The 25009-nt window shown below is 45.9% G+C and overlaps 1 protein-coding gene across 1 annotated transcript in view; it reads right to left on the bottom strand.

Annotated features, from left to right (window-relative positions):
• Positions 1-25009, bottom strand: part of trpm6 (transient receptor potential cation channel, subfamily M, member 6) — a 238131-nt gene that overhangs the window by 143651 nt on the left and 69471 nt on the right. Inside the window, exons 16-17 of the mRNA XM_070867525.1 lie at positions 18964-19113; positions 17562-17842 (exon numbers count right to left, since the gene is read on the bottom strand). Coding sequence (XP_070723626.1) covers positions 17562-17842; positions 18964-19113 — 431 coding nt within the window. The remainder of the gene's footprint in view (positions 1-17561; positions 17843-18963; positions 19114-25009) is intronic.

Here is a 25009-nt window from a genome sequence, read left to right as displayed (position 1 = left end):
CTTTCCTGTAATGTGGTGACCAGAACTGCACACAATACTCCAGCTGCAGCCAAACCAGTGTTTTATACAATTCAAGCATAACCTAATTGCTCTTGTATTCCATGCCTCGACTTATAAAGCCAAGTATTCCATATGCCTGCTTCACCACCTTGTCTACCTGGCCTGCTACCTTCAAGAATCTGTGGACCTACACTCCAAGCTCCCTTTGTTCCTCTACACTTTTCAGTGCCATACCATTGAATGTGTATTCCCTTGCCTTGTTAGACCTCCCCAAATACATTACCTCACACTTAATCGGAATTGAATTCCATTTGCCACTGTTCTGCCCATCTGATCAGTAAATTGATATCTTCCTGCAGTCCGCTGCTTTCTTCTTCATTTTCAACAACACAGACTACTTTAGTGTCATCTGCAAACTTCTTAATCATACCCCCAACATTTAAGTCCAAGTCATTGAGATATACCACAAAAAGCAAGGGACCCAACAATGAGCCAAGCGGACCCCCACTGGATACAGCCTTCCAGTCACAAAACAACCCATCAACTTTGCTTCCTGCCTCCGAGCCAATTTTAGATCCCACTTGCCACTTTGCCCTCGATCCCATGGGCTAGTACATTCATGACCGTTCTGCCATGTGGGACTGTATTAAAAGCTTTGCTAAAATCAATATACACTACATCATAAGCACTGTACTCATCGACCCTCCTGGTTACCTGCTCGAAAAATTCAATCAAGTTAATCAGACACAACCTTCCCTTGACAAATCCATGTTGACTGTCCTTGATTAATCCATGTCTTTCCAAATGCAGATTTATCCTGTACCTCAGGATTTTTTCCAATAATTTTCCCACCACCGAAGTTAGGTTGACTGGCCTGTAATTACTCGGTCTATCCCTTTCTCTCTTTTTAAACAAAGGTACAATATTTGTAGTCCTCCAGTCCTTTTGCAATGTACCTGTAGTCAGAAAGGATTGGAAACTGATGGTCACAGCCTCTGATATTTCATCTTTTGTTTCTCTTAAGAGCTTGGGATAAATTTCATCTGGGCCTGTGGATTTATCCACTTTCAAAGCTGCTGAGCCCCTTAATACTTCCTCTCTCACTATATTTATCTTGTCTAATATTTCACACAACTCCTCCTTCATTGCCCAATGCATCGCTCCTCTCTTTTGTGAAAACGGATGCAAAGTATTCATTAAGAATCCTACCCACATCTTCCGCCTCCACACACAGATTTCCTTTATGATCTCTAATAGGTCCCACTCTTTCTCTAGTTATCCTCTTGCTCTTAATGTATTTATAAACCATCTTTGGGTTTTTCCTAATTTTACTTGACAACATTCTTTCATCTCTCTCTTTGCTTTCCTGATATATTTTTTTATTGCACCCCTGCACTTCTTATACTCCTCTAGAGTTTCTGCAGTGTTGAGTTTTTGGTATCAGTCATAAGCTTCCGTTTTTTTAGTTATCTTACCCTATAGTCCCTTGACATCCAGAGGGCTCTAAATTTGTTAGCCCTACCCTTTTTTTTAAGGGAACATACATGCTCTGTACCTTCAGGATCTCCTCCTTGACTGCCTCCCACTGTTCTGACACTGATTTACCATCAAGTAGCCGTTTCCAGTCCACATTGGCCAAATCCCATCTCAGCTCAGCAAAATTGGCTTTATCCCAATTGAGAACTTTTATTCCTGGTCCCCCTTTGTCCTTTTCCATAACTACCTGAAATCTTATTGAATTATGATCATTAGCACCAAAATGCTCTCCTTTTCCACCTGCCCCTCTTCATTCCCCAAAACCAAGTCCAGAATCTCCCCCTCCCTTGTTGGGCTTGTTACATTCTGGCTAAAGAAGTTCTTCTGAATGCATTTTAGGAATTCCGCACCCTCTGTACCATTCACACTAACTTGTTCACAGTTAGGGTAGTTGACAACCTCACTATTAGATAAGAACATAAGAAATAGGAACAGGATAGACCATACGGCCCCTCGAGTCTGCTCCGCGATTCAATAAGATCATGGCTAATCTGATCATGGTCTCAGCTCCAGCTCCCTGCCCGCTCCCCATAACCCCTTATCCCCTTATCGTTTAAGAAACTGTCTATTTCTGTCTTAAATTTATTCAATGTCCCAGCTTCCACAGCTCTCTGAGGCAGCGAATTCCACAGATTTACAACCCTCTCTGAGAGAAGAAATTTCTCCTCATCTCAGTTTTAAATATCAGTGGAAACATCCTCTCTGCATTAACCTTGTCAAGCCCCCTCATAATCTTATACGTTTCGATAAGATCACCTCTCATTCTTCTGAATTCCAATGACTAGAGGCCCAGCCTACTCAACCTTTCCTCATAAGTCAACCCCCTCATCTCCGGAATCAACCTAGCGAACCTTCTCTGAACTGCCTCCAAAGCAAATATATCTTTTCGTAAATATGGAAACCAAAACTGCACGCAGTATTCCAGGTGTGGCCTCACCAATACCCTGTATAGCTGTAGCAAGACTTCCCTGCTTTTATACTCCATCCCCTTTGCAATAAAGGACAAGATTCCTCGTGGCTGGAGAATAACGTGGAGTGGGAGGGGGAGGATACAGGAACCAATGACATAGGTAGAATTAGGAATGAGGTTCTGCTGAAAGTGTTTGAGGAGTAGGGGCCCAAATTAAAAAGCAGAAACTCAAAAGGTAATAATCTCTAGATGTTACCTGAGCCACGCGCCAATTGGTATAGGGATAAGCAGATTAAAAAGTTAACTGCGTGGCTCAAAGAGTAGTCGGGGAGGCAGGGTTTTGCTTCATGTGGCACAAGCACCAGAACTGGAGAAAGAGGGAGCTGTTCCGTTGGGACAGGCTACACTTGAAGAGGCCTGGAACCAGTTTCCTAGTGAATCGAATAACAAGGGGAGTAAACAGGGCTTTAAACAAATGAAGGGTGGTGGGAGGATTCAGGAAAGAGTAAATTTATAAGCAGCAAGAGAAGTGTCAAGGCTCTAGAACAGAGCAGAGTTTGGGTTAAAAATTAGCAGAGTGGGTCAGGAAAGTAACGAGAGAGCAACAAAGGTAATAGGGCATCACTGACTAAGGTGACATCAGAGAAAATAGAAAAAAGCCAAAGCTAAAGGCACTATATCTGAATGTGCAAAGCATTTGCAACAAAATAGATGAATTAATAGCGCAGATAAAAATTAATAGGTTTGATCTAATAGCCATTACGGGGTTGGGAACTGAATATTCCACAATATTTAACTTTTAGAAGAGATAGGCAAAATCGAAAAGGAGCAGGGGTAGCCTTGATAATAAAGGATGGGATAAAGACAGTAGAGTCAAAGGATCTAAGCTCGGAAAATCAAGAAGTAGAATCAGGTTGGGTGGAGCTAAGTGTTGTGTTCCTAACACAGATGAGACTGCACACAGGGAGGTTAAAGTAACAGTGACATCAGTCTTTATCAGGACACTCCAGAGTGAGTAACAGGCCTTAGGGGCTTGCTTATGTACAGCGCTCCCAAGGGATGCTGGGATCCCTTGGGACTTCAGGGGATGAGCTCCCTGGTGGCGGAACATGGGAGTGCATGCTTTACAGACACACAACATCACTTCACCCCCAAAGTCAAAGGGAAAACTATTTACAAGGTGAGGCAGTCGGGATCCTTTCTTTCCCTGGTGGACCGCCTCGGTACAAATGTCTGTTCTGGTGTGTTGGCTGTGCCCTCGCTGGGCTGGCGTGTTGTTGGCCCTGCAGGGCTGCTGGGTGAGCCTGGCCTTGCTGGGCTGTTGGGCGTGATGGGTTCAATTTCCTGGTCCGGCGTGGTGTCGTTGATCCTTTGGATGTGTATTGTGTGCTCGAAAAAGGTGGTGTCTGCTTTGGGTTGTTCAGGGCAGTCTATGAACCGCAGCCTCATTTGGTTCAGGTGCATTCTGCAAATTTGTCCATTGTCTAGTTTGACTACAAACACCCTACTCGCTTCTTTAGCTATCACCGTGCCCGCGATCCACTTGGGACCATGTCCATAGTTTAGCACATACACAGAGCCATTCAGATCAATTTCCCGTGACACAGTGGCGTGACCATCGTTTACATTTTGTTGCTGCCGCCTGCTCTCTACCTGATCATGCAGGTTGGGGTGACCCAGTGAGAGTCCAGTTTTAAGTGTCCTTTTCATGCGTAGCTCAGCCGGGGGCACCCCTGTGAGCAAGTGGGGTCTCGTGCCGTAGCTGAGCAATACTCGGGACAGGCGGGTTTGGAGTGAGCCTTTTGTGACTCGTTTGAGGCTCTGTTTGATTGTTTGTACTGCCTGCTCTGCTTGCCCATTGGAGGCTGGTTTAAACAGGGCCGAGGTGACATGTTTGATCCCATTGCAGATCATGAATTCTTTAAATTCGGCACTAGTGAAACATGGCCTGTTGTCACTGACCAGTATGTCAGCCAGGCCGTGGGCGGCAAACATGGCCCTCAGGCTTTCAATGGTGGCGGTGGCGGTGCTTCCCGACATTATTTCACATTCAATCCATTTGGAAAAAGCATCCACCACCATCAGGAATATTTTACCGAGAAACGGGCCCGCATAGTCGACATGGATCCTTGACCATGGTCTGGAGGGCCAGGACCACAAACTTAGTGGTGCCTCTCTGGGCACGTTGCCCAACTGAGCACACACGCTGCATTGCCGTACACAGGACTCTAAGTCAGAGTCGATACCGGGCCACCACACGTGGGATCTGGTTATCGCTTTCATCATTACTCTACCCGTGTGTGTGTGTTATGGAGATCCGAGATGAAAATCTCCTTGCCCTTTTTGGGTAGCACTACACGGTTACCCCACAACAGTCAGTCTGCCTGAATGGACAGTGTCATGTATCTCACACAACTGTACATAACTGTATCTTACCGTGCTATACATGACTGTAACTAGAGATGACCTGTAACCACAAGCTTACCTTACCACCAGGGGTGCATTTGCAGGAGACATTGGATACCTGTCCCAGACAGGTATATAAGGACAGGTCTCAGGCAAGTGTGGCATTCGAGAGCTGTGTAATAAAGGTGCAGGTCCTGAGTGACCTTGACTTCAGTATGTGCCTCGTGTGAGTCTGTACTGCAGGGACAGGACTTTACAGTGGCGACGAGTTACGGGATTACAGAATCAACAGAATGGCGACCAATGGCTCAGATGAAAAATACAATGCTGGAGATAATTGGGAGGACTTTATAGAAAGGCTCCAGCAAAGCTTCGTAACCAAAAACTGATTAGGCGATGATAAGGCAGACAAGAGAAGAGCCCATCTCTTGACCAGCTGTGGCTCAAAAACATACGCCTTAATGAAGGACTTACTGGCACCCGAGAAACCAGCAAGCAAGTCGTTTGAAGAGTTGAGCACACTGGTAAGAGACCACCTGAAGCCAGTGAGCAGCCTACACATGGCCAGGCACAGGTTGTACAACTACAGACGCTGTGTGGGCCAGAGCATACCCGACTTCGTGGCGGAACTTCGGAGGTTGGCTAGCTTATGTGAGTTCTCCGATGAATAAGGAGAGAAGTACTGAGAGACATTTTTATTGAAGGAATAGGCCACGCAGGCATATTCCAAAAGCTCATAGAGACCAAGAACTTGACCCTAGAGGCAGCAGCACTGGTTGCACAGACATTCTTGGCAGGAGAAGAAGAAACAAATTGATCTACACTGCGGGTATGACAACTAATGAAACATCGGTACAAGGGGTTCACAGTGTGAAACAAGCCGCTACCCCCACACACAGACAAAGGCAGGAGAGCAGGCCCTCAACAGCAGGCAGTGGCGCAAGAAGCCATCAAGCGCCACATGAACAGCCGTTCACACCTCATCAACCCACAATGCGAGCAATCAACTACAAACTGAGAGAAGCTCAAGAGAGATCAGCGAGACTCAGCTCATCCTTTGGAAACAATGGAAGCGGTCTGTGCTGGAGATGTGGGGGAAGGCACTCATCAAGGGGGCATCGATTTCAGCATGCTGTTTGCAGAAACTGCGACTATACAGGGCATCTGGCCCGCATGTGCAGAAAAACGGCAGCTCGGCTGGTATACGAATCGGAAGGGTCAGAAAGTGGACCAGAAGACGGTGGGGACAGTACCCGGGACACCGAGGTACAGCGGGTCAACACGATCAATGACCACTGCTCTTACAACAAGACGCCTCCAATAATGATGAGGGTCCTACTCAACGGGATACCTGTCAACATGGAGCTGGATACGGGAGCGAGTCAATCTCTCATGAGCGCTCAACAATTTGAACAGCTGTGGCCGCACAAAAGAGACAGACCAAAACTCACAAGGGTCGACACCAAACTAAGGACCTATACCAAAGAAATCGTCCCAGTCCTTGGCAGCGCCATGCTCTCAGTCACACACAAAGGGACAGTGAACCGACTTCATCTGTGGATTGTCCCTGGAGATCTCCCAGCACTGCTGGTGAGAAGCTGGCTGGAAAAACTAAACTGGAAATGGGATGATGTTCACGCCATGTCGTCAGAGGAACGGACCTCCTGCTCAACAGTTCTAAATCGATTTGAACATCTCTATCAGCCAGGTGTGGGCACCTTCAAAGGGGCTAAAGTCAAAATCTACATCACACAGGATGCTAGACCGGTCCATCACAAGGCTAGAGCTGTGCCCTATGCGATGAGGGAAAAGATTGAACATGAACTGGACAGGCTTCTGCGGGAAGCATTATCTCACCCGTGGAATTTAGCGACTGGGCAAGTCCCATCGTCCCAGTCATGAAACCTGATGGATCCGTACGAATCTGTGGGGACTACAAATCTACCACAAACAGAGTTTCCCTACGGGACCAATACCCGCTGCCCAGAGCGGAGGACTTATTTGCCACATTGGCTGGAGGAAAACTTTCCTCAAAACTAGATCCCACATCTGCGTATATGACGCAAGAATTGACCGACGAGTCTAAGCTACTCACCACCATCAACACACCTCGAGGCCTTTTCATGCACAATCGATGCCCATTCAGCATCAGGTCGGTGGCTGCTATATTCCAGCGCAACATGGAGAGTCTGCTCAAGTCCATCCCGGGGACGGTTGTATTTCAAGACGACATAATTATCACGGGCAGGGACACCGACTCCCATCTCCGTAATTTGGAGGAGGTACTAAAGCGGTTGAATCGGGTAGGCCTAAGAGTCAAGAAATCCAAGTGCCTGTTTCTCGTGCCCGAGGTTGAATTTTTGGGTAGAAGGATTGCCGCTGATGGAATCCGCCCAACAGAGTCCAAAACCGAAGCAATTCGCCTGGCACCCAGGCCCCGGAATGTCTCAGAACTGCACGCCTTTCTCAGGCTACACAATTACTTTGGGAACTTTATGCAGAACTTAAGCACGCTGCTGGAGTCTCTCCACGTGCTACTCAGAAAGGGGTGCGATTGGTTTTGGGGGTACACCCAGGAACGCGCCTTCAATAAGGCATGCAACCTTCTGTGTTCCAACAGTGTTTTGGCTTTCTTTGATCCAGGTAAAAAGCTAGTTCTTACATGTGATGCGTCAGCGTACGGGGTCGGGTGCGTTTTACAACATGTCAATAGTGCGGGTAAATTACAACCCATAGCTTATGCCTCCAGGTAACTTTCGCGGGCGGAGCGCGGGTACAGAATGGTGGAAAAGGAGGCGCTCGCGTGCGTGTACGATGTCAAAAAGATGCACTAATACCTTTTCGGGGCCAAGTTCGCGTTAGAAACCGACCACAAGCCCGTCATGTTCCGACTTTCCGAGAGCAAAGCAATAAACGGCAACGCCTCAGTGCGCATTCAACGGTGGGCACTCATGCTGGCGTCTTACGATTACACCATAAGGCACAGACAACTGTGCCGACGCGCTTAGCAGGCTACCCCTGGTGACCACGGAAGGGTCTGACGAACAGGACTGTGAGATAGTCATGGCAATCAATGCCTTTGAGTCCACAGGTTCACCCATGATGGCTCACCAAATCAGAGCCTAGACGACCAGCGACCCCATGTTATCCCTAGTAAAAAGATGTGTCTTAACTGGCGACTGGGCAGAGGCTCGCGATGCCTGCCCCGAGGAAATCAAACCTTTCCATAGGCGCATGCATGAGCTGTTACTACAAGCAGACTGCCTGATGTGGGGCAGCCAAGTAGTTATGCCTCTGCGAGGCAGAGAGGCATTTGTCCGGGAGCTCCACCGCGAGCACCCGGGGATCGTTCTCATGAAGGCCATAGCCAGATCCCACGTCTGGTGGCCTGACATTGATGTGGACTTGGAGCTCTGCATCCGACGGTGCACCATTTGTGCCCAACTCAGTAATGCCCCCAGGGAGGCTCCCCTGAGCCCCTGGCCCTGGCCCACCAAACCGTGGTCACGGGTGCACGTAGACTATGTGGGCCCATTCATGGGCAAAATGTTCCTCGTAGTTGTAGATGCATTTTCAAAGTGGATCGAATGCACCATTTTAAACTCGAGCACCACCTCCACCACTGTGGAGAGCCTTGGAACAATGTTCGCAACGCACGGCATTCCTGTCATATTGGTCAGTGATAATGGTCCGTGCTTCACCAGCGCAGAATTCCAAGATTTTATGAGTGACCACGGCATAAATCATGTTAAGACGGCACCGTTCAAGCCGGCCTCCAACGGCCAGGCAGAGTGAGCAGTGCAGATCATTAAACAAGGCATGCTCAAAATCCAAGGTCCCACGCTGCAGGGCCGCCTGTCACGACTGCTGCTGGCATACAGATCTCATCCGCATTCATTGACTGGAGTTCCCTCCGCGCAACTATTGATGAAATGGACCTTGAAGACAAGGCTCTCATTAATCCTCCCAGACATGCATGAAATCGTTGAAGCAAAGCGCCGTAAGCTAACTGAGTACCATGACCAAAATTCGAGGGGGAGGTGGAATGAGATAGGGGAAAAAATGTTGTGCTAAACTATGGCAGGGGTCCCAAATGGCTTGCAGGGACAGTAACAGGCAAGGAATGAAACAGGCTACTGGTGGTACAAATGGACAATGGCCAAACCTGCCGGAGGCATGTAGAACAAGTCAAAACTGCTGAACCAGAGGCAGACTACAATGTGGAACTAATACCACACCTGGTGGACAGACAGAGGGAACAACCTGAGGAAAGGGCAATCCCAACAGACAGCGCAGGCAAGACACCAACAATCATACTGAATGAAACAGACAGCCCAGGCAAGATACCAGCAATCACACCGAAAGAAAAACAGACACCAAGGCAAACAACTGAACCTCAACTAAGACGCTCCACGCGAGAGCGTAAACCACCTGAGAGACTGAACCTATAAAGACAATAAGACCTTGGGGGAGGCTGATGTCATGTATCTCACACTACTGTACATAACTGTATCTTACCATGCTATACATGACTGTAACTAGAGATGACCTGTAACCACAAACTTACCTTACCACCAGGGGTGCACTTGCAGGAGACACTGGATACCTGTCCCAGACAGGTATATAACGACAGGTCTCAGGCAAGTGTGGCATTCGAGAGCTGTGTAATAAAGGTGCAGGTCCTGAGTGACCTTGATTTCAGCATGTACCTCGTGTGAGTCTGTACTGCAGGGACAGGACTTTACAGACAGCTCGTCCTTTCACCGCTGGAACGGCTTGATTAGCTCTTGCATTTCAATGGGGATGCTGGTCCAGCTCCCGTGCAGTACACAGTTTTTACTAGGGACAGCAGAGGATCTTGGCTGGTCCAAGTCCTAATCTGGCGGGCCGTGACAGGTGATTTATCATTTTCAAAAGCTTCCATGACCATCAACAAGTCTGCGGGCTGCGCCACCATCAACAAGTTTGCAGGCTGCGTCATTTCCACCCACATGGTGGGCAATGGTAGCCGACTGAGAGCATCCACACAGTTCTCGGTGCCTGGCCTGTGCCGGATGGTATAGTTACATGCTGATAGCACGAGTGCCTACCTTTGTATGCGGGCTGAGGCATTAGTATTTATCCCCCTGTTTTCAGCGAACAGGGATATGAGGGGCTTGTGATCGGTTTACAGCTCAAATTTGAGGCCAAACAGGTACTGATGCATTTTCTTTACCCCGAACACACATGCTAATGCCTCTTTCTCAATCATGCTGTAGGCCCTCTCGGCCTTAGACAAGCTCCTGGAAGCATAAGCGACAGGTTGCAACTTCCCCGCAACGTTAGCTTGTTGTAATACACACTCGACTCCATACAACGACGCATCACATGCTAGCACAAGTCTTTTACCTGGGTTATACAATACAAGCAGCTTGTTGAAGCATAAAATGTTTCTGGCTTTCTCAAAAGCAATTACTTGTTTTTTCCCCATACCCAGTTCTCACCTTTTCGCAATTACACATGTAGGGGCTTAATCCCGGTAGGAAGTTACCAAACTAATTGAGGAGTCCCAGGAACGACTATAGCTCCATGATATTCTGTGGCCTGGGCACGTTCCTGATAGCCTCTGTCTTGGCGTCTGTGGGCCGAATGCCGTCCGCCGCGATCTTTCTCCCCAAAAACTCCACTTCTGTTGTCATGAAGATGCATTTCGACCTCTTCAGCCGCAGCCCTACGCGATCCAGTCGCTGGAGGACTCCTCCAGGTTTTGTAGGTGCTCGACGGTGTCCCGACCCGTGACCAATATGTCGTCCTGAAAAACTACCATGTGTGGTACCGACTTGAGCAGGCTCTCCATGTTTCTCTGGAAGATCGCTGCAGCCGACCGAATTCCAAACGGGTATCTGTTGTAGATGAACAGTCCCTTGTGCGTGTTGATGCAGGTGAGGCCCTGCAAAGACTCCTCCAGCTCCTGCGTCATGTAGGTCGAAGTCAGGTCGAGCTTGGTGAACATCTTGCTTTCTGCCAGCGTCGCAAATAGGTTGTCTGCCTTAGGTAGTGGGTATTGGTCCTGTAGCGAGAAACGATTAATAGTTACTTTATAATCGCCTCAAATCCTGACCGTGCCATCACTTTTGAGTACTGGAACAATCGGGCTGGCCCACTCGTTGAATTCCACTGGGGAGATGATGCCCTCGCATTGCAGCCTGTCCAGCTCGATTTCCACTCTCTCCCTCATCATGCAAGGGACTGCTCACGCCTTGTGGTGAATGGGTCGTGCCTCCGGGACCAAGTGGATCCACACCTTCGCACCTTCACCTGGCTCAAAAAGGGAAGGAAATTTGTTAAGAACCTGGGTACATGAGGCCTCATCGACGTGTGATAGCGCTCGGATGTCATCCCAGTTTCAGCGGATTTTGCCCAGCCAGCTCCTTCCAAGCAGTGATGGGCCATCACCCGGGACAATCCAGAGTGGCAGTTCATGCACCATGCCCTCATAGGTGACCTTGACCATGCCGCTGCCCAGGACAGTGATAAGCTCTTTGGTGTACGTTCTCAGTTTCATGTGGATGGGGCTCAGGGCTGGTCTGAGTGCCTTGTTGCACCACAGTCTCTCAAACATCTTTTTACTCATGATGGATTGGCTGGCACCAGTGTCCAGTTCCATGGCTACAGGTGAGCCATTCAGTTTTACGTTTAGCATTATAGGTGGACATTTCGTCGAAATGTGTACACCCCGTGTACTTCAGCATTTGCCTCCTCTTTCTGAGGCTCGAAATTGCTTTGCTCCACCATGGACCGATCTTCCTCTGCCACGTGGTGGTTAGCAGGTTTTGCAGAGCTTGCAGCTCGTCTGCAAGCTCATTGGAGGTGCCCCATTGTTCCACAGCTCTTGCAAACATACCCTTTGAAATGGCATGAATGGGCTGAAAGGAAGCCTCCACAACGCCAACAAGGTGTGAATTGCCTTGCAGTCATTCTTTGTTGCGGACTCTGAGTCATCTGGGTCACCTGAGGCCTGCTGGCAGTTGCAGGCTCGTGGTTTCTGCCCTGTACATTTCTGCTCGCAAACACAATTCCAGTTAATTTATGAACATTGCTAGCACTTGTGTGCTGAGAGATTTGTTTGGTGTTATCACTGGTGGACATAAATGCCTGTGCTATCGCAATGGCCTTACTGAGGGTCGGTGTCTCTACAGTCAAAAGTTTTTGTCGGATGGTCTCGTGGCCAATGCCCAGTACAAAAAAGTCTCTGAGCATTTGCTCCAGGTAGCCATCAAACTCACATTGTCCTGCAAGTCGCCTTAGCTCGGCGACGTAGCTCGCCACTTCCTGACCTTCAGATCGCTGGCACATATAGAACCGATACCTCACCATCAGCACGCTCTCCCTCGGGTTAAGATGCTCCCGAACCAGTGTACACAGCTCCTCATACGACTTATCTGTGGGTTTCACCGGAGCCAGAAGATTCTTCAGGAGGCTGTAGGTCGGCGCCCCACAGACTGTGAGGAGGGCCGCTCTCTTTTTTTGCAGTGCTTCCTTCTCCGTCCAGCTCGTTGGCTACAAAGTACTGGTCTAACCGTTCGACATAGTGCAGTCCTCACACTCCGAGAACTTCTCCAGGATCTTTGCCTTGGATTCGTGTACTCGTCGCCAGTTGTTGTGTTCCTAACACAGATGAGACTGCACACAGGGAGGTTAAAGTAACAGTGACTTCAGTCTTTATCAGGACACTCCAGAGTGAGTAACAGGCCTTAGGGGCTGGCTTATGTACAGTGCTCCCAAGGGTTGCTGGGATCACTTGGAACTTCAGCGGATGCGCTCCCTGGTGGCGGAACATGGGAGTGCATGCTTTACAGATACACAACTTAAACAGCAAGGGGCAGAAAACATTCATAGGAGATGTTTATACACCCCCAAACATGTGTTGTAATGTAGGGCTCAGTATAAATCAGGAAATTAGAGGTACATATAACAAAGGTAATACAATAATCATGGGGGACTTTAATCATGGAATCATAGAAATTTACAGCGTGGAAGGAGGCCATTTTGGCCCATTGTGTCTGTGCTGGTTGACAAAGAGCTATCCAACCTAATCTCACTTTCCAGCTCTTGGTCCGTAGCCCTGTAGGTTACAGCACTTCAAGTGCACATCCAAGTACTTTTTAAATGTCGTGAGGGTTTCTGCCTCTACCACCCTTTCAGGCAGTGAGTTCCAGACCTCCACCACCCTCTGGGTGAAGAAATTTCCCCTCAGATCTCCTCTAAACCTCGTACCAATTACTTTAAATCTATGCCCACTGGTTGTTGACCCCTCTGCTAAAGGAAATAGGTCCATCCTATCCCCTCTTTCTCGGCCCCTCATAATTTTATACACCTCATACAGGTTTCCCCTCAGCTCCTCTGTTCCAAAGAAAACAAACCCAGCCTATCCAATCTTTCCTCATAACTAAAATTCTCCAGTCCAGGCAACATCCTCGTAAATCTCCTGTGTACCATCTCTCGTGAAATCACATCTTTCCTGTAATATGGTGACCAGAAGAGCAGGTTGTACTCTAGCTGTGGCCGAACTAGTGTTTTTAAATACATATACACTGGGCAAACCAAATTTGCAGCAATAGTGTGGAGGACAAATTCATGGAATGTCTACAATGTGGTTTTTTAGTATGTTGAGGAACCAACTAGAGAACAGGTTATTTTAGATCTAGCATTGTGCAATGACAATGGGTTAATTAATAACCTTGTAGTAAAGGGGCCTTTAGGGAAGTATGGCCATATATGATAGAATTTTACATTATGTTTGAAAGTGATTTAGTTAAATCCGAAACCAGTGTCTTAAATCTAAACAAAGGAAACTACATCGGTATGAGGGGAGAGTTGGCTAAGGTAGATTGGGAAACTACACTAAAAGGTATGATGGTAGACAAGCAATAACTAGCATTTAAAGAATTAGTAAATCATTTACAACAAACATACATTCCTTTAAGGCACAAAAACCCCACAAGAAAAGTGGTCCAACCGTGGCTAACATGAGAAGTTAAAGATAGTATTAGATCAAAGAAAGAGGGTTATAATGTTGCCAAAAAGAGTGGTAAGTCTGAGGATTGGGAGGATTTTAGAATTCATCAAAGAAGGACCAAGAAATTGATAAAGAAAGGGAAAATAGAATATGAAAGTAAACTAGCGAGAGACACAAACACAGACGGTATAAGCTTCTATAGGTATGTAAAAAGAAAAAGATTAGCGAAAGTAAATGTGAGTCCCCTACAGGCTGAGATAGGAGAAATTATAATGGGGAAAAAGGAAATGGCAGAGAAATTAAACAATAACTCGGTGTCTGTCTTCACGGAAGAAGACATAAAAACCTCCCGGAAATAATGGAGTATCGGGGTCTAATGAGAATAAGGAACTGAAATAAATTAGTGTTAGTAAAAGAAATAGTACTGGAGAAATTAGTGGGACAGAAAGCTAATAAATCCCCATGACCTGATGGGCTACATCCTAGGGTTTTGAAAGAGGTGGCTATAGAGATAGTGATAGTGGATGCATCGGTTGTCATTTTCTAAAGTTCCATAGATTCTCGAACGGTTCCCGTAGATTGGAAGGTAGCTAATATAACCCTGCTATTTAAGAAAGGAGGGAGAGAGAAAAGGGGGAACTACAGATCAGTACTAGGGAAAATGCTAGAATCTATTATTAAGGACGTGGTAACAGGGCATTAGAAAATAATAATAGGATTGGGCAGAGTCAACACGGATTTATGAAAGGGAAATCATGTTTGACAAATCTGTTAAGAGTTTTTTGAGGTTGGAACTAGTAGATTAAGTAAATTATGATCGCACTTATGATCATTCAATAGCGTGGTTCCCAGACACGGCGAGATGGCTACAGGGGTGGCAGCTCCCAAGGGGGCTCCCCTGCTAAATCAACTTTACCCTTGTCATCTTCCGCCATCCGACAACTATTCCCCCCTCCCACTGTCTAAACTCTCCCTAGCCCTAATAGACCCCAATAGGGGGTGCATCTTTCATAAATCCTTACTTTAAACTCTAATCCTGCAAATCCCCAAAATTCGTGCCTACCACAGGCTTCCCTCCAAACCACCAATCGGCAATGACAACCAGACTATCAGTGATGACCGAGCCTCCTGCAGTGGTGACCTGGAGCTCTTCCCCCACTTCGGTGACCTCCTCCTCCGACCTCAACCCAGCTGCTCCACCTGATCCCTGATCCTAGACGATGCCCGGTGAGCCAAGTGAGCCTCCGACCAGGCCTCCTCCAGCGGCGACCAGGCCCTCTCCAGCGTCGACTAGGCCCCCTCCTGCGGTGACCAGGCCCCCTCCAGCAGCGACTAGGCCCCCTCCAGCAGTGACCAGGTCCTCTCCAGCGGCGACCAGGCCCCCTCCAGCGGCGACCAGGCCCTCTCCAGCGGCGACCAGGCCCCCTCCAGCGGCGGCCAGGCCCTCTCCAGCGGCGACCAGTAGATGTGGTTTATTTGGATTTTCAGAAGCATTCAATAAGGTATCACACAAGAGATTATTGAACAAAATTAGGGTATAGGATTGGGGGTAATATACTAGCATGGATTGAGACTTGATTAACAGAGAGTAGGAATAAACGGGTCATTTTCAGGTTGACAGGCTGTAACTAGTGGGGTTCCACAAGGATCGATTCCTGGGCTCCAGCTATTCACAATCTATATCAATGATTTGGATGAGGGGACCAAATGTAATACTGTATATCCAAGTTTGCTGATGATACAAAGCTAGGTGGGAATCTAAGTTGTGAGGCAAATACAAAGAGACTTCAAGGGGTTATAGACAGACTAAGTGAATGGGCAAGAACATGGCAAATGAAATATAATGTGGAGAAATGTGAAGTTATCCACTTTGGTAGGAACAATAGAAAAGAAGTGTATTTTTTAAATGGTGGGCAATTGGGAAGTGTTGGTGTTCAGAGGGACCTGGGTGTCCTAGTACACAAATCACTGAAAGTTAATATGCAGGTACAGCAAGCAATTAAGAAAGCAAATTGTATGTTGGCCTTTATTACAAGTGGATTTAAGTATGAGTACAAACACCTGACTGTAATTATATAGGGCCCTGGTGAGACCACACCTGGAGCATTGTGTACAGTTTTGGTCTCCTTACCTAAGGAAGGATATTCTTGCCATAGAGGGAGTGCAATGAAGGTTCACCAGACTGATTCCTGGGATGGGGGGATTGTCCTTTGAGGAGAGATTGAGTAGACTAGGCCTATATTCTCTAGAATTTAGAAGAATGAGAGGTGATCTCATTGAAACATACAAAGTTCTAACAGGGCTTGACAGGGCAGATGCAGGGAGGATGTTTCCTCTGGCTGAGGAGTCTAGAACCAGCGGTCACAGTCTCAGAATAAGAAGTTGGCCATTTAGGACTGAGATGAGGAGAAACTTCTTCACTCAGAGGATGGTGAATCTCTGGAATTCTTTACCTGAGAGGGCTATGGAGGCTCAGTCTTTGAATATATTCAAGACAGAGATCGATAGATTTTTGGATATTAAGGAAAACAAGGGATATGGGGACAGTGCAGGAAAGTAGAGTTGAGGTAGAAGATCAGCCATGATCTCATTGAATGGTGGAGTAGGCTCGAGAGGTCGAATGGCCGACTCCTGCTCCTAATTCTTATGTTCTTATGTGATGTCATCAAGCAGTCTAAGCAGCCAATCACACTGATGAATTCTCAGAGACAGCAAACCAGGTAATGAAAAGCATTGATTATCTGCACTTTTTAAAAAATGTTACAGAGAGCAAAATAAAGATTGGGGTTAAAGTAGAAGCTGAAATATCATGAACAAACTTAATTTTTTTTAAATTTACTATTTTTTTATCATAATGAAGACACGTTCCACAAATATAACATTTGTTTTCAGGGCCATAACGGTTGTTTAGCAGTCAATATGCTGTTAAAACCCCACTTAGACCTATTCTAACAAGGCTTAATAATTAATGGGGGTGTTTAACAGCAATATTAATGTGGAAAAGCTTAAGTTTTCGATAGTTCCATTGATTTCACTGATTGCCAGCTATGGGAGTGGGGGGTAGGTCGACAGTGCAGATTGTGTTTGTGAGAGCTTGCTGTGCACAAATTAGCTGCTGTGTTTCCCACATTACAACAGTGACTACACTACAAAAGTACTTCATTGGCTGAATAGCTCTTTGAGACATCTGGTGGTCATGAAAGGTGCTATATAAATGCAAGTATTTCTTTTTTTTCAGTGAATGACTGACTGCAACTTCAGGATTTCTGCGTTTAGTTGCGCAAGCGTTAAATCCTGAAGTTACGGTCAGTTTCAAAGGGGTAGTGACAGCAAATGCTGACAGTTCACTCTCATTACCCGCCGCAAAATCCAGTGCCATTTGTAATAGAGAGCTCGAATTAGTGGACTACTGTGATAACACAACTCCTGATGTAAATACAATAAAAGTCACATGATGTATTGGAGCCATCTGTATGTTTGTGATCTCGTAGAGAATATAGCACACCATTATTGCTTACTTTGGAAGCTGATTAATATTGAATACGCAAAATGATTTCACATGGGAGAATGCATGTTTTTGGATACAGTTCTCAGAGAACACATGGGATAACATAACTTACTTCTAGGTCTCTTTCAACTTCATTCTTAGCCATTTCAACACATTAAAGTTATTGAAGAGAAAAGTAGAAAGTGACTAGTGGGTAATCCTACTTGGAATACTGTTTTAGCTCTTCCGAGGTGTCATCCATCATGTTGCTCTGCTTAGCCTCGTTAGCCATTGCCCTGTATAGTTTGCAGGCCACCACTGCCTTAGCCATGGCTTCCTCCCCATGCTGCCAGAAGAACATGGCCATCCTCTGCCGTTTCATCAACACCGCCCACACCAGCAGGTCATTGTAGGGGTAGATAAAACCCGCAGAATCGTGCTCCTCTGAAAAATTTAAATCATCTTTCTGCTTCCTTCTTGACTTACAGAGTGAAACAGATTTCTCCTGTAAAAATCAACATCAAATTTAGAGCAGATAGAAACTAGCAAAGTCATTGCATTCAAAATTTTCAGTTGCTAAGCAATCGGACAACGTAAGAATATACTTGGAGAGAGTTTTTGCTTTGAATGCACTATACAATTAAATAATGTCGCAAATGCAGTACTTGTGCAATTCCCTAGAATTCCCTCGAAACATGCGAAGTGCCATTTCCACAAATGCCATTTTCCATAAGAGGAGAAGCCTACAAGTTGTATATGAGTGTAGATATCTAAAAAAATAACAGACATTGCCAAATAAAAATGCCTGAACTTTCTTCAAATTCTGATCATTACAAATGCCTGAGCTTTTGCCTGGTTTGAATTTGAAATTTTCTTCAATGCTTCTCAGTTACATTTCCCCAGTTCTCTCCCAGGTGCTCAGATATCGGATTCTAAAACTAGAGTTCCATTCAGGACTTCCAGGTCTAATTTACATGAATCCAAGGCACCAATTTACATGAGTTCAAGGAATAAAAATGGAGAAAAAGTTGGTGCATTCATGATATTCTATCCCTTGGTTTTTTTAACTTGTTTATTGTATTGAATAAAAATATTAGTACCAGCTAGTGACAGAATTCAATAATGTGCAATGCATTGTATTGAGAAGGAGTCCCATCTTAGTTATATGCTTTGAAATTGCACTTGGCAAAGAAAAGAACTATTAAATACAGCTGTATTTGCACCAAACTCACAGTAATGGGCCAAATTGATAATGAGCATCTCTGCAAACCATAGTTTTGTTAAGTTTTACAAAGATCAATGCACCCAATTAAACATAATTTCAGTAATGCTTAAAAACCCCTATCCAACTGTTAATGAAGTCGTTTTGAGGTGACCTTTTATTTTGGTATACTGCTGGATTTAACATTGTTCCCATTTATCCATTATATGTTCCATATAAATTTGGAAATTGTAAGGCAATAAATGGGTCACATGTTCTGAATAATGTGAATTTGACAGGTCAAACTGCTTATTAATGGATTGGATAAGACTTATCTTTAACATCATCATTCTCCATATCATATTGCAAAGTAAATATAAAAGTTAATACTCATAATTACTAAACTTAGAAGGAGAGTGCTGTACCTTGCGTTTGTATGGCTGGGCTGTTCTAATGAACTGGGAATGTAGCCGCTGCTCACCGCTTCCCAGTCTGGGAGCTGGTTCTCTGTTTTGGCACGAGGATTGATGGCTCCAGCTTTGAGTAAAACTGGTTACACTATGACGTCCAACTCGCTGTGGAAAATACATTTCTTTCTTAGCCATGTGTTTAAGTAATATATCTACACTTAAATTGACAATATTCCTGAGAATCAATGTGCATTATCTACCATACTTCTAATTGCAATTATAAAATTAAAATATTAAAGCCCTATCCACATAACTGTATAAGTTGTTAACACTGAACTGTGTACAGAATTGTGTAAATACGGACTGTGTGAGTGTGTATATGTATGTGGATATCTCAAAGTATGTTACAGCAGTAATTTCTAACGAATGTTGAAGAAACATATTAAAGAATGATAGGGCAATACCGTAACATGACACAATATGATACGTGCAGTCAATCAGCACATAGATGGGAACTTCACAAGTTCTAACACAATATGTTACTCAAAACCATAGTAAATTAATACACTTAATCAGAAGTTATAGAATCATAAAATAATTATAGCACGGAAGAAGGCCATTCGGCTTATCGAGCCAATGCCGGCTCTCTTCAAGAGCACCTCAGCTAGTCCCATTCCCCATAGCCCTGCAAATGTTTTGCTTTCAGGTACCTATCCAACTACCTTTTGAAAGCAGTGATGAGTCTCCCTCTACCATCCTTTTAGGCCGTGCATTCCAGATCCTAACCACTCTCTGTGTAAAAAAGTTTTTTTTTATGTGCCAATCACCTTAAATCTGTGTCCTGTGGTTCTCAAGCATTAAGAACATAAGAACATAAGAAATAGGAACAGGAGTAGGCTATTCGGCTCCTCGAGCCTGCTCTGCCATTCAATAAGATCATGGCTGATCTGATCATGGACTCAGTTCCACTTCCCTGCCTGCTCTCCATAACCCCTTATCCCCTTATCGTTTAAGAAACTGTCTATTTCTGTCTTAAATTTATTCAATGTCCCAGCTTCCACAGCTCTCTGAGGCAGCGGATTCCACAGATTTACAACTCTCTGAGAGAAGAAATTTCTCCTCATCTCAGTTTTAAATGGGCGGCCCCTTATTCTAAGATCGTGCCCTCTAGTTCTAGTCTTCCCTATCAGTGGAAACATCTTCTCTGCATCCACCTTGTCAAGCCCCCTCATAATCTTATACATTTCGATAAGATCACCTCTCATTCTTTTGAATTCCAATGAGTAGAGGCCCAACCTACTCAACCTTTCCTCATAAGTCAATCCCCTCATCTCTGGAATCAACCTTCTCTAAAATGCCTACAAAGCAACTATATCCTTTCGTAAATATGGAAAGCAAAACTGCACGCAGTATTCCAGGTGTGGCCTCACCAATAGCTTGTATAGTGGTAGCAAGACTTCCCTGCTTTTATACTCCATCCCCTTTGCAATAAAGGCTAAGAATCCATTGCCTTCCTGATCACTTTCAGTATCTGCATGCTATCCTTTTGTGTTTCATGCACAAGTAGCCCCAGGTCCCGCTGAACTGCAGGACTTTGCAATCTTTCTACATTTAAATAATAACTTGCTCTTTGATTTTTTTTCTGCCAAAGTGCATGACCTCACACTTTCCAACATTATACTCCATCTGCCAAATTTTTGCCCACTCACTTAGCCTGTCTATGTCCTTTTGCAGATTTGTTGTGTCCTCCTCACACATTGCTTTTCCTCCCATCTTTGTATCGTCAGCAAACTTGGCTACGTTACACTCAGTCCCTTCTTCCAAGTCGTTATATAGATTATAAATAGTTGGGGTCCCAGCACTGATCCCTGCGGCACCCCACTAATTACTGATTGCCAACTAGAGAATGAACCATTTATCCCGACTCTCTGCTTTCTGTTAGTTAGCCAATCCTCTATCCATGCTAATATATTACCCCCAACCCCGTAAACCTTTATCTTGTGCAGTAACCTTTTATGTAGCACCTTATCAAATGCCTTCTGGAAGATCAAATACACCACAACCACTGGTTCCCCTTTATCCACCCTGTTCGTTACATCCTCAAATAATTCCAGCCAATGGGAACAGTTTCTCTCTATCTACTCTGTGCAGAGCCCTCATGATTTTGAACACCTCTCTCAAATCTCCTCTCAATCTTCTCTGCTCTAAGGAGAACAACCCCAGCTTCTCCAGTCTATCCACATAACTGAAGTCCCTCATCCCTGGAATAATTGTCATAAATCTTTTCTGCACCCTCTCTAAGGCCTTCACATCCTTCCTAAAGTGCAGTATCCAGAATTGGTCACAATACTCCAGTTGAGATCGAACCAGTGTTTTATACAGGTTCATCATAATTTCTACGCTTTTGTACTCTATACCTCTATATATTCATGAAGCCCAGGATCCTATAAGCTTTTTTAACTGCTTTGTCAACCTGCCCTGCCATCTTCAATGATTTGTGCACATATACCCCTAGGTCTCTCTGTTCATGCACCCCCTTTAGGATTGTACCCTTTAGTTTATATTTCCTCTCCTCATTATTTCTATCAAAATGTATCACTACACACTTTTCTGCGTAAATTTCATCTGCCACGTGTCCGCCCATTTCACCAACCTGTCTATGTCCTCTTGAAGTCGATCACTATTCTCCTCACTATTCGCTATACTTCCAAGTTCTGTGTCATTTGCAAATTTTGAAATTGTGCCCTGTACACCCAAGTCCAAGTCATTAATATTTATCAAGAAAAGCAGTGGCCCTAGTACCGACCTCTGGGGAGCACCACTGTATACCTTCCTCCAGTCTGAAAAACAACCGTTCACCACTATTCTCTGTTTCCTGTCATTTAATCAATTTCATATCCATGCTGCCACTGTCCCTTTTATTCCATGGGATTCAACTTTGCTGGCAAGCCTATTATGTGGCACTTTGTCAAACGCCTTTTGGAAATTCACGTCAATCGTATTGCTCTCATCAACCCTCTCATTTACCTCATCAAAACACTCAATCAAGTTGGTTAAACACGATTTGCCTTTAACAAATCAGTGCTGGCTTTCCTTAATTAATCCACAGTTGTCCAAATGACTGTTAATTTTGAATGTGATTATTGTTTCTAAAAGCTTCCCCACTGCCGATGTTAAACTGACTGGCCTATAGTTCCTGGCTTTATTTTTACACCCTTTTTTGAATAAGAGTGTAACATTTGCAATTCATCAGTCCTCTGGCATCACCCCTGTTTCTAAGGCGGATTGGAAGATTATTGATACGTCCTTACTATACAGTATAAATGCACACAAGGCCCATGCTTGAGAGAAGGTCAGTCTGTGACCTGTCCTTTATTCCTTAGCACTCAAGTGCAGGAAGTGGGTGGAGCTTCCCCTTTTATATCTGAAGGTCCAGGTAAGGAGTGTCTCCCACAAGTTCACCACCTAGTGGTCATTGTTCAACTTAGGTCAGATTATACATGGGTTACATTGCTGGTTGAATACATGACATCACCTCCCCCCCCCAAAGTCTTATTGGGATCACAGGTTGAGTCTCTCTGGTGGTTTACGCTCTCTTGTGGAGCGCCTGAGTTGGGGCTCCGGTTGTTGGGTGCTGGCCTGAGTATCTCCTGTTTTACATAAGAACATAAGAATTATCAACAGGAGTAGGCCATCTAGCCCCTCGAGCCTGCTCCGCCATTCAACAAGATCATGGCTGATCTGGCCGTAGACTCAGTTCCACTTACCCGCCCGCTCCCCATAACCCTTAATTCCCTTATTGGTTAAAAATCTATCTATCTGTGATTTGAATACATTCAATGAGCTAGCCTCAACTGCTTCCTTGGGCAGAGAATTCCACACATTCACAACCCTCTGGGAGAAGAAATTCCTTCTCAATTCGGTTTTAAATTGGCTCCCGCGTATTTTGAGGCTGTGCCCCCTAGTTCTAGTTTGCGGTGCCTCAGGCCTGTCAGGAATGTCCACAGTGACTGGGCTCTCCTCCCTTTGGTCCCTGTGTTCGGTCACCTGTGGAGGAGTGAACTCTATATTGTGTTCTTCCTCTGCTTCTTCTATGGGGTTGCTGAACCTCCTTTTTGTTTGATCCACATGTTTGCGGCAGATTTGTCCATTGGTAAGTTTAACTACCAGAATCCTATTTCCCTCTTTGGCAACCACAGTGCCTGCGAGCCATTTGGGCCCTGCAGCGTAGTTGAGGACAAAACCAGAGTAATTTACATCAATACATCGCACCCTCGCATTTGTGTCATGGTAGTCATATTGTGACTGGCGCCTGCTCTCGACAATTTCTTTCATGGTGGGATGTATAAGGGATAACCGGGTTTTGAGCGTCCATTTCATTAGCAGCTCTGCGGGTGGAACCCCTGTGAGCGAGTGTGGTCGGGATCTGAAGGCCAACAGGAAGCGTGATAAGCGGCTTTGTAGGGTTCTGAGCATCCCCTGTTTGATTATCTGCACTGCTCGTTCTGCCTGGCCGTTTGAGGCCGGCTTGAATGGTGCCGTTCTGACATGGTTAATTCCATTGCCTGCCATGAAGTCCTGGAATTCAGTGCTTGTGAAGCACGGGCCATTGTCACTGACCAAGATGTCTGGTAGACCGTGGGCGGCGAACATTGCCCGTAGACTTTCTACCGTGGCAGAGGATGTACTTGAATTTAAAATGTCACACTCGATCCATTTGGAGTAGGCGTCTACTACAACCAGAAACATTTTTCCCATGAAAGGATCTGCGTAGTCCACGTGGATACGTGACCATGGTTTGGCGGGCCAGGACCAGCGGCTAAGGGGGGCTTCCCTGGGCGCATTACCCAGCTGGGCACACGTGTTGCACCTGCGAACACAAAGTTCCAGATCTGCGTCTATCCCTGGCCACCAAACGTGTGACCTGGCAATTGCCCTCATTATGACAATGCCCGGGTGCTCCTTGTGGAGTTCTCTGATGAACACCTCTCTGTCCATCTGACTACGCGGTTTCCCCACAGTAGGCAATCGGCCTGAATCGAGAGTTCATCCCTGCGCCTGTGAAATGGTTTAAATTCCTCAAGGCATGCCCTGTGCGTGGCTGCCCAGTCCCCATTCAGGACACATTTCTTGACTAGAGACAATAGCGGGTCTCTATTTGTCCAGACTTTAATCTGACGGGCTGTCACGGCTTCCGAAAGCTTCAACAGCCATGACCATCTCAGCAGCATGCTCGGTAGCCCCCTCAATGGTGGCTAGTAGGAGCCTGCTGAGTGCATCGGCACAGTTTTCGGTGCCCGGTCTGTGCCGAATTGTGTAGTCATAGGCGGCTAACATGAGAGCCCACCTCTGTATACGGGCCGATGCGTTTGCATTTATGGCCTTGTTGTCGGCCAAAAGGGACGTTAGGGGTTTGTGATCTGTCTCCAGCTCAAATTTACTGCCAAACAGGTACTGGTGCATTTTCTTTACCGCATATACACATGCAAGCGCCTCCTTTTCTACCATCCCGTAGCCCCTTTCTGCCTGGGACAAACTTCTAGAAGCATAAGCTACCGGCTGTAACTGACCCTTGGCATTGACATGCTGCAACACACACCCGACACCATAGGACGATGCATCGCACGTTAACACAAGTTTCTTACATGGGTCATATAGCATTAACAGATTGTTGGAACATAACAAATTGCGTGCTCTATTAAAAGCCCTTTCCTGGCTGTCCCCCCAGGCCCATTCACGACCTTTGCGTAGGAGCACGTGTAGCGGCTCTAGCAGCGTGCTCAATTTGGGAAGAAAGTTACCAAAATAGTTCAGGAGCCCCAGGAATGAACGCAGCTCCGTCGTGTTATTGGGTCTGGGTGCTCTCTGGATCGCTTCCGTCTTGGACGCAGTAGGGCTGATCCCGTCTGCTGCTACCCTCATCCCCAGGAATTCTACCTCTAGAACGAGGAAGACGCACTTCGCCTTTTTCAGTCGCAGCCCTACCCGGTCCAGTCTGCGTAGCACCTCCTCCAGGTTGTGGAGGTGTTCTTCAGTATCGTAACCCGTGATGAGGATGTCG

Source organism: Pristiophorus japonicus, chromosome 1 (genome assembly GCF_044704955.1).
Source record: "Pristiophorus japonicus isolate sPriJap1 chromosome 1, sPriJap1.hap1, whole genome shotgun sequence".
NCBI classification, from domain to species: Eukaryota; Metazoa; Chordata; class Chondrichthyes; family Pristiophoridae; genus Pristiophorus; species Pristiophorus japonicus.
The sequence above is the reverse complement of the archived record's forward strand: the minus strand, read 5'-3'. Positions and strand labels throughout refer to the sequence as shown.